Below are 12,831 nucleotides of genomic sequence, written 5' to 3'. Positions count from 1 at the left end.
TCCAAGTGGGAGACTGGGTCTGGTTGGCAGCCCACGCAGTGCCGACCAGGTCACTTGCCAAGAAGAAGTTGGGGCACAAGCAGATCGGTCCGTACCAAGTCGAAGCGCAGATCAACCCGGTAGCCTTCCGACTGGCGCTGCCGGAGGGTTCCAGAATGCATCCGGTGTTCCACAGGTCGGTGCTCACTCCCTACAAGGCACCTCACAGGTTCCAGGAGCCAGGGACGGCGCCAAGTCCGCTCCGGGAACGGACGGAGACGCGGGAGGTGAAGCACCAGGACCACATCAACGAGGTCACGGAGATTTTGGACTCCAGATGGGGGGAAGAGGGAGTCGAATACCTCTTAGCCAGAGAGGGCACCCGGGCCAGCGCCAATAGCTGGGTACCAGACTACGCTTTGGAGGAACCCCTGCTCAAGGACGAGTTTCATGCCCTCTTCCCACACAAACCCATGCCAGCGAGCTTCTTCGACGACTGGTTGTTCACACCCACACTTTCTTCCAGCACGTTCCATGGATTCGACTCAGAAGGGGAACCCGCACGGAGCACCCGTTCCCCAGAAGGTTCACCGGCAGGTTCGGCATCAGGCAACTCGTATTGGTGGGACGATCGACCAGAGGAGCAATGGCGCAGGAAGTGGCTGGAGAGGCCAGGTCGAGCGACCGACGCAGAGACTGACATGGACGTGTTCGGGGAGGACCTCGGGTTCGAGCACGGCGGTACAGAGATGGAAGAGCAACAAGTCAACGTCGACGACCGCGAGGGGGAAGACTCGGAGGTCTTCAGTTGGCGGCCACCCACGGGGAGCGACCTGTATCCAGCATTCCCTCCCATGATGATGGAGCGCCCAGCACCCACACCTGACAGCGGGGAGGGGGGAAGGGGGGGCTTCGAGGGGGGGATGGATGTCAGGGGTTCAGAAGCAGAGACGCAGAGAAGGGTGGAAACAGAGAGAGAGGGGGAGGAAGCCGAAGGGAGAATGAGTGATGATGACGAACCGAGATCTCCAAGCCTAAGCAGTGAGTCAGAGGACTCCCAAAAGGGAGCCCCAGTGAGCAGAGCAAGGGGGGGATCCGGGGGGACACCCCAGGAGGAAGGGAACAGAGGAGATTCAGAGAGCAGCAGCTGGAAGTCGGGACCCACGCTCAAGACTGAGAGCAGCAGGGAGGAAGGCAGCCAGGCATCGGGTTCCGGAGGCCGTCAGCAGGAGGGAGGGCACGAGTCAGGGGTGGTCACGCCCTCCTCAGAGAGCGAGGCAACGGTCAAGAGGAAAGTAGAGAGTTGGGCGCGCGCGCCAAGTTCAAATGCAGCGGAAGCTGGAGCAGTAAGCAGCCCGGAGAGTGAGCCAGGTCCCAAAGCCCGCCGAAAGGAAGCGGAAGGATCAGGGGGGTCAGCGTCAGAGGAGAGTAGAAGGGAGGAGTCCCAGGGGGGCAGAAGGACCCAGAGACGTAGGGAGAGGCGAAGGAGGTGGAGCAAGGCTAGGGTATTAAGCTGGTGTGCAAGAGGCGGGGACTCAGATGGGTCTTCGCCGACCTAGGGCAGAAGGTGTAGAGCTGCACGCTGCAGTTCGGAAATGAAACCTGTAACTCAATAAAGACTCTTTTAAAGTGGACGCTGTGTGGCGTGGTCCTATGTGAGCTGGGACCTGGTAGCAGCTCTGACACATACGTTTCTCTTCTCTTTTTCCATGAAGTATTATGGACCCAAATGAGCGAGTAGCGCTGTTGACACAAATCCTAGAGTTTGGACAGACTCCAAAACAGTTATTTACAATCCCTCATCCTCGGAGGATTATTCCGAAGTTCAAAAGTTTTCCTCGAGCATCCAGTCACGATTTTTCGATGCCTGAGTCTCCAGGTAAATTTGGTGGGGCTACAGATATTGCTGTTAGAATGATAGAATTGCAGAGTTGGAAGGGGCCCTGATGGTCTATGTACTGTATTTGATAATGCAGCTGACTTTAATTGTGTTTCTTTGTCCAACAAGTTCAATATAAAGATTTAGGTCAGAGGCTCTGAAAAATAGTGGTGTATCAGTTTGCAAAAATCCCTTCCAGCAGTCAGAGTGGGAAAGGGGCTTTTGCATGCTGTTATTATTGCCTAGGAAGTTGCAATTCGGGGGGAAGGGGGTATGTAGAGATAAATTGGCCCTTCCTTGGAAGGAAAAAAACCACAGTTTCTTAATTTGATGCCTCAAGTTTCAGTCTACTTTTTAAGCTTTGGTGCTCTTTTGGCACTTTAACTTAGTGTGGCCTTCCGTTGTTTCAACCATGTCTCACACCACACACTCCACATTGGTTAAACTGGTAGGGTATCATAAAATGCTCTTTAGGAGGCAACATGGAGACAGAAGGGAATGTGAAAGAGGCTGAATAAACTGTAGTTGGCTTACTATATGAAATCTGTAATATATCTCTTCCCTGGTACTGTATTTCGTTGGGGGGGGGATTCATTATTAGTTGACATATTTGCTTGTCTGTTAGTTTCTCCAGGTGAAGAATCTTTTGAAGATCTAACAGAAGAAAGTATAACGCTTGCTTGGAACCACATGACCAGATTAAAGATAGATGGGCAACACAAGATTCACAGAGGGTAAACTTTGTTGCATACAGCATACAGAGGAAGGGTCTAGAATGAGACAGTAGAACCCTTTGAACCTTGTAGAACATGGTGCAGCCTAGTCAATGGGAAGAAAAACGCAATATTTTGAGAGAGGGAGATTTTGCTTTGTTGGAACAGGGGTCAAATATGTGGATGTGCAATGCAAGGATTAGGCTAAATGACATGATTGTCCTTATTGATATCAGTTGGTTTTTTTTATTTACTGCATATTTTTATCCTGACTTCTTATAAAATATTCAGAGCAGCAAATAAATATACAGAAACTAAAGTGCTTAAATAATTAAATATTAAAAAACGATACTCAGTTACAAGATTGAAAATAATACAAAAGCAGCAGCTGTCAAATATTGATTTCAAAAGGCAATGCCTATTTGGAAAGAGAAGCCTTGTGGGCATCTTAAGAGCATTAGACCCAGGCAGCTTAAGACTTTAAAAGCCCAAACCCAGCATATTAGATGAGCCTGGAAACAAATGCATAGCCAGCACAGATACCAAACATAGTTATGGCCGACATACCAGCATTAGCCAGCCACCATCAGGAAGCACATATGACTTACTAGTTTGACATCAGAATATTCTACCTGCCTCGGTAGGGGTGTCTTGGGCAACAGATTGCTGGAATTTTGTGATTTATGCCATTCCAGAACTGTGTAAAAGTATATCAACATTTTCGGATGCAAACAGCACACTTGACCATTGAATTTGGTGGGACTTAATACTTAGTAGACCTGATTAGGTTTACACTGCCAGATATTAATTACAGTTCCTTGCTATGTTTTGAACAGGGCAATCACTGGAATTGCTGTGCCTTACAGTTCCAACCAGTCTTCTATTTTCACTACATCTCAAGGTGAGTCGTGTTGTTTGGCTGGCTGCTGTCAAGCCTCAGTAATATGAACATTATTCAGTGACACTGTGTAGCCCCTTTCCAATGGTCAGCATAGAATTCCTCTTTGAATAGACTCAGCAGAGACCTATGATCTGTAAAAGCAGTATTTGTGGGTTTCCCCCACACTATATTCCTAGAAGCCTTGGGTCAGAGTTGTAGGTTGTGTGCAGACAAAGCACAGGGTATGTATGGTATGCGTTCAGAAGCTGGCTTTCTTTTCTTTTCTTTAAATCAGCTTTTGATGTTTTTCTTTAAAAAGTATCCCACATCATGTTTCTATCTCTGATTACTGTGACAGAGTTCACAGTTCACATCAATGCTTACTGACATTTCATATGCTAGGGAAGCTCTACAAAGCAACTTTTTAAAAGGTTGGCAATTGAATTTTAGTATCCCACGTTGTTTATTGCCTCTCCCCATGACAGGAGAAAAAAAATACAACATTAATTATGCAGAACAGGATGATCTATGCAAGTTTTCATGCACATATACTAATAGCAAAATCAATCTCTGAGTTCTGATATTTATGGAGCTAAAAAGAAAGTGTCCTTTCTGTTCTGAGGAGAACTGGGCAGGAAGGGACACTATTATCAGCACATCCCTTCCAGAGCAGCTTCTCCTTGCTCTTGGCAGCCCCTCCACCTGCAGAGGTTCTTTGAAAGCGCAGACAGCTGGCCTGATCTGTGGCTCAGAGTCACAGGAGAGAGAGAGAGAGAGAGAGAGAGAGAGAGAGAGAGAGAGACGTGGGGGACAATCCAGAGGACAGAAATTTTTTTTGCCCCTGTGGGGAGGGGACTTGTGTTTATACTCAGGCTGGGCAAAATATCCTACCCATTGCAGCACCATTCAGCCCCACGAAAGTGGAGTTCAATGGTGATTCTCAGGGAGAGGTGCAAATGCAATAACTTTTTGGTGGAAGATGGGCTTACCATTGAAGACAGGGTGGCCAAAGTTTGTTTTTCTAGGTTTTCTCTAATAGGGGGGGAAAGTTTAGCTGCTGTTTCTAGTGGCTGTTTGGCTGCCCGCAGCACTCTGCTGCTGTCCTTTTGGTAACTGGGGACAGATTGCCTCAGGGGAACCATGATGCATTCCTTGTGCAAAGGAAATAAAAGCATAGTGCAAAGATTAATTTTGCATGTGTCAGCAGTTCCATGTGTAGTCTCAGTGTGTGTGGCCTCACACATGGCTCAGTCTGGCTCTGCATATACTCCAGCAGTTTGCTGATGGGATCTTTGTATCTTGTTGATTTGATAAAACAATTTGGAAATCACTGATATGGTGCTGCTTTCCATTCTTCTCTCAAAATCTGCATTAGATTCAACCCTGAAGATGTTTTCTGCCGAATCAAAAATGCTGCAGCGGAGTATATCCTTTTCAAACATGGTGAGTGCTTCCAGGCTTGTATAATGGTAATCTTGCAGCTGATCTTGCGGAATGTCTCTATAATTTACTACGTATCCCCCCCCCCCCCGGGTATCTACTGTAGCTTACCAGTTTAATTCTAGCAGGTATGCTATAATTGGACTTTTTTGCTGCTCAAATGTCTAGAGAGCTACTTCCAACTCTTAACAGATAATGTGTAGTAAACCTATAACTCGCAAGTGAACATCGCACAGCCATATGTGCTTCTCACCTTGTGTTGTCCCCCAGTTGATGATGGAGCAGATCTAGGCAGGAGGAAAAAACTGAGTAGAGCAAGCGACCTCCCACAAATCATTGCTCCTGCCTACAGCAGGGCACATGATTGGAATAGAACCCAACCCTGTTAACCCCTCATCAACCTACAGAAATTTACCACAGTTGCAGTCAATCTTGCAGCTTTCTCTGTCCATTTGCAGGTTCCTTCCATGCTCTGACAGCAACTCATAACAACCAGATAATGTTAAGACTCCCGACTCTCATCAGCCCCAGGCAGCATGACAAGAGATCTGGAAAGATAAGGAGTTGGGAGTCCAACAAGATTCAGGTCATAGGCTCTCGTAGCATCTTCTGGATGCTTTGTGTTGTGTACTCTGTTGTTGAACACTGAAGCTGTACCATTTGATACGGAAGCGTTGGGAAGGCAATAGTGGCAGGGTGCGGTGTTGGGGGATGGGGAGTGACTGGCAAATACTTCATTCAGATATACCAGCTGGAGTTGCTGTAGAGTCTCTGAGAGCAGAAGCTGGAGTGTGTGTGTGTGTTTCTGGGGAAAGGAGGCACCTCCCTCTTTTCTCCACCCTGGATGAATCAGTGGATGGGCAATCTCTGTTAATGACCATTATCTTTTTAACCTGGAGACAGAAGAGCATCACTCAGGAGTCCAATATAGTGGGGGTAGGAAAGGGAGAGGCTTGTAAGAATATGTGTGCTGTACCTCTGTGTGCAGCCCCGGACCCACCAACATGCATGTGCAACAGAGCTTAAAATGCTTTCCATCCCTTCTGTAGCTCCATTACCTTAGAGCTTCATCTCTGCACACAAACAAATTGTGTTATAAGCTTCTAGTAATAGATATTTGTTCAAATGTGTTTATTTTCTCTTCTTTTTGGCAATAGCAAAATTGGTTTGTGCCGCTGCACAATCAGATCTTGAGCTCCTAGGATGCAGATGGTGCTTGCGATGAGACGGGCTCGTAATGTACTAATGTGTTCTTGCAAGTCTATCATTAAATTGAACATTGTCATCTTTTTGTCATAGGCTCTGTCATCTTGTTTAATCCTACCGGGCGATACTACTGTCGTATGTTCTTCATGGGACAACAATATGTATGTAATGTTACCTTGTACCGAATTGTATATAATACCAGTTGGTAGCTTTTATATTAAAGAGCTAAAAATGAATATATTTCACCTGCTAACTGCCTTACTGGGGAGGTAAGGCCTTTTTATATTGGAAGCACTTTTTCGAAGTTGGAAATGTGGACTGATTAAAATAATAAATGAACTGAATAAAAATTTGTGCTCTGAAATATAACTATTTAAAATATTTATATCTATTTTATTATTTCTGTTAGCTATTTCTATTCAATAGCTTTTGCAAGGAGGCAGGATACATTAATGGGACACGATGATGCTGTCAGCAAGATCTGTTGGCACAATGATCGTTTATATTCTGCATCTTGGGATTCAACTGTAAAAGTACGTAGAGTTCTCCACTTGATATGAATTTGTTGTGATGAAAGCTTTTAATCATTTGAGCAAGGATTGCCATTGTATCCTAGATTTGTCAGAAACGGCTCTGGTTGTCCATGTAAGTCACCTGTTTGTGGTGGCAGGACTGACTGTTCCAACTGTTAGGAAGTAGTGAGAGAAGCATGGGGTAAGAAATACAGTAGGATCACCATTGTAGGGTAATTAACAAACGAATTGCCTGAATCCCTAGATTCAAAGCATTGGCCTAAACATTTTAAAATAATCTCTATGTGATGGTTATTTCCTGTAGTGCCTGTTGGGTAGTTCATCCACGAATTTCCCCCATTTTTTCCATGCTGCTGTTGCTGAGAATTTAAAACAGGACTGGGCAGCCTCCAGATGCTGCTGTTATAGAATCATAGACAAAGAGACCCAAGGTCTCTAGTCATCTGGTCCAACCCCCTGCTATGCAGGAATCTCAGCTAAAGCATCCATGACAGATGGCCATCCAACCTCTGCTGAAAAACCTCCAAGGAAAGAAAGTCCACAACCTCCCACCATGGAACAGCTCTTATTGTCAGAAAGTTCCCACTGATGTTTGGTTGGAATCTCCTTTCTTGTAACTTGAAGCCATTGGTTTGAGTCCTACCCTCCAGAGCAGGAGAGAACAAGCTTGCTCCATCTTCCGTGTGACAGCCGCTTAGGAGATTTGATAGCCATATTCAAATATCTATCAGTCTCCTCTTACCCAGGCCAAACATATGCAACTCCCCCAACTGTAAGGCTTGGTTTGCATCACACCGTTGACTCATGTTGTTGGCTTAATCTGCCATTATCCTTGACAACTGGCAGTGCTGGCTGATGTCGATGGAAGTTGGGAGTCCAGCAACATCTGGAAAGCCACAAGCTCTCCATCCCCAAAATTACAAATTAGCTCTTACTTTTAGGTTACTTAAATTGTCATATCTGGCCAAAGGAGAAGCTTACGTCAGTTCAAATATTTGTGTTCTAGGTGTGGCAGTGCATTCCTGCAGACTTACTGGGCACCAAGAAGCGGTTTGAATTGCTTGCTGAATTGGAACATGATGTTAGTGTGAGTATTAAGATATTTGTGTGCACATATATTTTGTGTCAATTAAAACTTCAGCAAAACAAATTTTGGGGGTGGGGCGAGAGGGAAGTCTGTGTGAAGGCTTATTTTAAAGATGTATTGCCATTGCCTGAAAGGTCAGAATTGGTAACAGCAATCTGCAAATATAATGTGATGTTTTCTTCATATTCCAGTGATTATTTAGACATAGGTTTGAGAAACCACGGGAAGTAGGAAGAGGGGCACACACATGTGCACATGCATACACACATATATGAGAAACCTTTTTCCTGTTTTTAAATGAAAACTTGATTTTAGTTTTCCACATGTGGAAAATGCGCTGTGTTTGATTATCTTTACATACTACCATCTATATATCTGCTGCTTTACGTAGAATGAGACAACAGGTTCTTATGGGTTTACAATCTCGGTCTCAAAAAGCAATATGAAAGCCACTCCTCTTGATGATTTCAGCATAGGTATGTTGGCAGTGTCTGTATATTTGGACTTGTTTAATACATAAAGCAAGTGTATCTAGATTAGATTAACCCAGCAATGTATCTTCATGAAGAAAAACTAATGTATAATTTTTTTAATCGTTTACATGTTGAGCTTAAATTCTGAAAATGCAGTTATCTGCATCTTAACAAATTATGCCTGTATTCCTGGAATATAGATCTGTAACACTAGGAGAATTCAGTAATAGTTCCCTGAAGCATTGCCAAAAAGGACCATGTAGAAGATTTGTTTATTTGACTTGTTAGCATCTCACTACAAGAATCTTTAAGCAGCTTACAAAAAATTAAGAATCAAAGGATTAAAAACAAAAAAATACATTACAATAAAGCCATTACATTGACTGTTTATAAGACCATAGGATCCAGGCCACTGCGCATATTGCCTTGAATGTTTAAGTGCTCTAGTCTTGACTGGCTGCCTTTCAGATGCTTGCTTACTTGCCTTTCTTGCTTCATGGTGCTTGTTACTTCTTTAATCACCTCATACATATTCCTAATTACCTAGGTAAATACAATCAACTTGAATGCTGCATATACCCTGCTGGCATCAGGAACAAAAGAAGGATCCATTAGTATCTGGGATGTTACTACTGCTTCTATCTTGCATCAACTTCCATGCCATTCAGGGACTGTCTCTGATGCTGCTTTTAGTCCCGGTATGTTATGTGTTAATGTCTTCTAAAATATATACATTGTGAAGAGAAAAATACTTCAGTCTGCTGTGAGATAATTCAGATATTCGTATTGAATTACTATATCCAGTGTGACCATATGCATGTTTATTCAGAAGCAAGCTCCAGTGTGTTCGGTTGGGCTTACTCCTACGTAAAGTGTGTGTAGGATTGCAACCAACTTGCTCCCCTCTGATTAGGGCTTTGTAATTTTAGTGTGTATCCACCCTCACTCTACAGTCATACAAAAGACCAGAAATGAAGTAACCCATGAAAATTGGGAGTAGCTTGCCTACCAAAACATCCTCATGTTAAATTATTTGTATTGCGTTGTTGGCTTGAAACAAAAAAGCCATCCACATAATTTTGTTTGCTTAAAGAAACCTTTCTGCCAAGTCATGTAGAGATGTTTTGGTAAAGCAAGCCACCAGCTAAGTTGGATTTATAAGCATCCATCCAGTTGCCTATGGTAGTTTAAAAATAAGAATAAAACACTGCTAGTTTAGATTATTTTAAGAGGAATTGTGCTGATGCCTAGGAGATGGTTGGTTGTTTACTCAAGCAAGTAATTGATAAAGCTGCCTATTTTAATGAAAGGGTATTCATACATAACATTGAGCAAGTAGAGTGTTAGTGAAACTGTAAACACAATACTGGAACTGTACACTCAGTTATTACCATGTAATGTTCAAGTGTAGAGTCTGTTTTATTGTGTACAACCATTGAGCTGTACAAATCAATGTACACTCATATAAACAGTTGTTCATGTGTCAAGACAACTTGTATCTGTGTTCAGTGTACTATGTGAACAAGCCTCCTGTTGCATCATGTGAGTTGAGTTTTGGCATTGCAGCCTATATGGTGCCATGCAATGGGATTTGCTCACTAGTAGCTATCCATAGAACATAATGGGGCCTGTTTTAAATATGCATGGGAATGGACTGCATGTATTTTGTGGGGTTGGCTTAAATAATCCAGAGCAGTTACCTTGTTTCACAGATAGCCGGCACCTACTAAGCACAGGAGAAGATGGCTACTTTAAAGTGACAGATGTGCAAACTGGAATGATCATCTCTTCCATGCGCTCGGAGGAACCCCAAAGGTAAGTTTTGGAATGCACTTCTGTTTCATATAGGGATTTGCAGTAGAATCATGGATAGCCATCAACATGCATGCCCTCCAGATTCTGTGCGACTTTCATCAGTCTTGGGCAGCATGGTCAATAGACAAGGATGGTAGGAGTTGTAATCCAGCACATCTAGCGGGCATTAAGTTGGCTGCTCCTGTGTTAGATCAAGTTACTCCAAAGAGCTCCATCACTTTATGCGATGGTGTGTGTGCACATGCATGCATGGATACTTACATAAGAATGAATTTTGTGTGTAGCATATGCTCAAAGGGTTTAATGTATATGTCCAGTATGGTTTCCGATTGGATGGGAAACCATGTGTTGAGATTCCTAAATTGCAAGGGGTTAACTAGATGACCCCCGAGGTTACTTCCACCTCTACAATTCTGATTCTGACAGTGGTGCTCACAGCAAACTGCAGAACGGGCAAATAGTATTTTCTTAAAGACCAATCAAGGAAATCAAAATTAAGTAGTCTATTCATCTCAAAGGGATAGGCTAAAAGTATTCACATTTAGAATCTTTCAAGTACTCAAAATCTGACTTGCATTCTTGAGTAACCAAGTGTATTTATAATGGGTTTAACCTTCTTATACATGGGTACCTAAAGCAAATTATGTACAAATAGTAATACAGTTTACCCTTCATCTAACGGGCACAGGGTGGGTTACAAAAATGTAATTTGAAAACTGATTCTTTTGGTTATGAGATACAGAATTTTATCAGTGTCTTTATAAAAATGTCTTCCTGAACTTGGGCACACAGCAGCTGCTTGGCTAAAAACGAGGGTGAGGGTTGGTGTTAAGTAGCATTGTCTGACTCACTTGTGATCTAACAACTTGCTTTTTGCAGATGTTTCAAATGGGATGGCAACACCGTCTTATCAGGAAGTCAATCAGGAGAATTGTTGGTTTGGGATATTGTAGGAGGGAAGATAATAGAAAGAATTGCAGCACATACTGGTATGTGAAATTCTCAACTTTTAAAAATCTGCAAGCATACTTTGAAATCTTTTAAGTAGTGGGTTAATATGTTGATCCTGGCTAGGATGTGTTTGAATGTATAATACCCTGGGGCTCTGTTTTATACCTTAGAACTTAATGTGAAGTACAGTGGTACCCCGCAAGACGAATGCCTCGCAAGACGGAAAACCCGCAAGACGAAAGGGTTTTCTGTTTTGGAGGCGCTTCGCAAGACGAATTTCCCTATGGGCTTGCATCGCAAGACGAAAGCCCATAGGGAAATGCTGGCGGTCGGGACCAAAGACTTTCGCCCACAGCCAGCCTTCAGAAGAGGACCTCTTCTGAAGGCCGGCGGGGGGCAAAAGTCTTTGCTCCCCCCCGCCTGCCCTGGGCGATCTTAAAATGCTAGCGGGCAGGAGCGAAGCGTTCGCTGCCGACCCCCAGCATTTTAAAATCTCCAAGGGACAGCAGAGAAGTCTCTGTCCGGGGAGATTTTAAAATGCTGGGGGTCGGCAGCGAACGCTTCGCTCCCGACCCCCAGCATTTTAAAATCTCCCCCTGTCCCGGGAAGATTTTAAAATGCTGGGGGTCAGCAGCGCTTCGCTCCCGACCCCCAGCATTTTAAAACGCTGTTCCGAAGGGGGGGGCGGGAACACCTGCCCCAGCCGCCCCACTTCGGAACGCTGTTCCGAAGCGGGGCGGGGGGCGGGAACACCTTCTGAAGGCGGGCAGGGGGCGAAAGTCTTTGTCCCCCCTGCCTGCCTTCCCAGGGGCTTTTAAATCGCCCCGGACAGCAGAGAAGTCCTCCGCTGTCCCAGGGTTTTTTAAAATGCTGGGGTGGGAAGAAAAGCCCTTGTACCCCCCCCCCCCCAGCCTTCAGAAGAGGTCCGGGGACAGACTGTCCCCGGACCTGGTCTGAAGGCGGTTTCCCTAGGAACGCATTAATTGATTTTCAATGCATTCCTATGGGAAACAGTGCATCGCAAGACGAAGAGACTTGCGGAACGAATTAATTTCGTCTTGCGAGGCACCACTGTATTAAAGAACTGAGCTTGCTCATATTTTCCATTGCAACAGCTTGAGAAACAAAGGGCCAGAATTCATCAGAATATGGATGTATAGCTGTGGCCCTAGAATCTGAAATGGCACCTGAAAGTTGGTTGCAGTGATGTGCGACTTGATGCTCTCTGGATCACGGCCTATGAGTATAATATATGTGCATAGCTGCAATAGTGTGGAGTGCAGTTCTAGATGATTATGGCCAAATCTAGCAATGCATTGACCAAAAAGACCAAGATTTAAAGATGAGGATAATAAATGGTAAGTGAAACAAGTATCTGATATACACCTGTCTCTTTCCTAGGTGCTGTAACATGTATGTGGATGAATGAACGATGCAGCAGCATAATCACAGGAGGGGAAGACAGACAAATCATGTTCTGGAAACAGCAATACTAAGAAGTGCCTTCTCACTCAAACACATATGGATATTTTAAAGTGAACTTTTTAAAGGACTTTCTTTGCAAGTAGCAATGCCTGCTGAAGTTCAAAGAGCTGAGATTGGGTCTAGCTCCACTGTCTAGTTGAAAACTGCAAATATTACAATGCTGAACTACAGTATGCACTTGTATTTCCTTATGAATGTTATTATTGCCTGTAATGCTTGTCAAATAAAGACTTATTTTTCAGTAACCAAAGCGGTTCTAACTTGCAACCAACTCTATGATTCTATGATAATCTACTTAACATTATTTGTCTATATTTTTCCACAAAATGGAGATAAACCTCAGCCCTTAGCCAAAATACAAGTGTATCCTATCTCTTTACTTGTATCCTT

General features: G+C 44.0%; 1 protein-coding gene across 4 annotated transcripts in view; it reads left to right on the top strand.

Annotated features, from left to right (window-relative positions):
- The window catches only part of NSMAF (neutral sphingomyelinase activation associated factor), a 43,220-nt gene extending 30,512 nt beyond the window's left edge, over positions 1 to 12,708 (top strand). For 2 of the 4 annotated variants that reach the window (XM_082233775.1, XM_082233773.1), the window contains exons 21-31: positions 1,695 to 1,858; positions 2,493 to 2,592; positions 3,408 to 3,472; positions 4,827 to 4,894; positions 6,191 to 6,258; positions 6,507 to 6,630; positions 7,637 to 7,717; positions 8,738 to 8,888; positions 9,903 to 10,005; positions 10,885 to 10,994; positions 12,358 to 12,708. In XM_082233775.1, coding sequence (XP_082089901.1) covers positions 1,695 to 1,858; positions 2,493 to 2,592; positions 3,408 to 3,472; positions 4,827 to 4,894; positions 6,191 to 6,258; positions 6,507 to 6,630; positions 7,637 to 7,717; positions 8,738 to 8,888; positions 9,903 to 10,005; positions 10,885 to 10,994; positions 12,358 to 12,452 — 1,129 coding nt within the window. In that variant the 3' untranslated portion in view covers positions 12,453 to 12,708. Of the gene's footprint in view, positions 1 to 1,694; positions 1,859 to 2,483; positions 2,593 to 3,407; positions 3,473 to 4,826; positions 4,895 to 6,190; positions 6,259 to 6,506; positions 6,631 to 7,636; positions 7,718 to 8,737; positions 8,889 to 9,902; positions 10,006 to 10,884; positions 10,995 to 12,357 lie in introns of all 4 variants that reach the window. The other 2 variants (XM_082233774.1, XM_082233772.1) reach the window with 1 other exon arrangement.
- Positions 12,709 to 12,831: the final 123 nt, after the last annotated feature.

The sequence above is a fragment of the Podarcis vaucheri genome, assembly GCF_965113315.1.
Source record: "Podarcis vaucheri genome assembly, chromosome: 8".
Taxonomy (NCBI): Eukaryota; Metazoa; Chordata; class Lepidosauria; order Squamata; family Lacertidae; genus Podarcis; species Podarcis vaucheri.
This window is presented reverse-complemented; position numbering and strand designations above follow the sequence as displayed.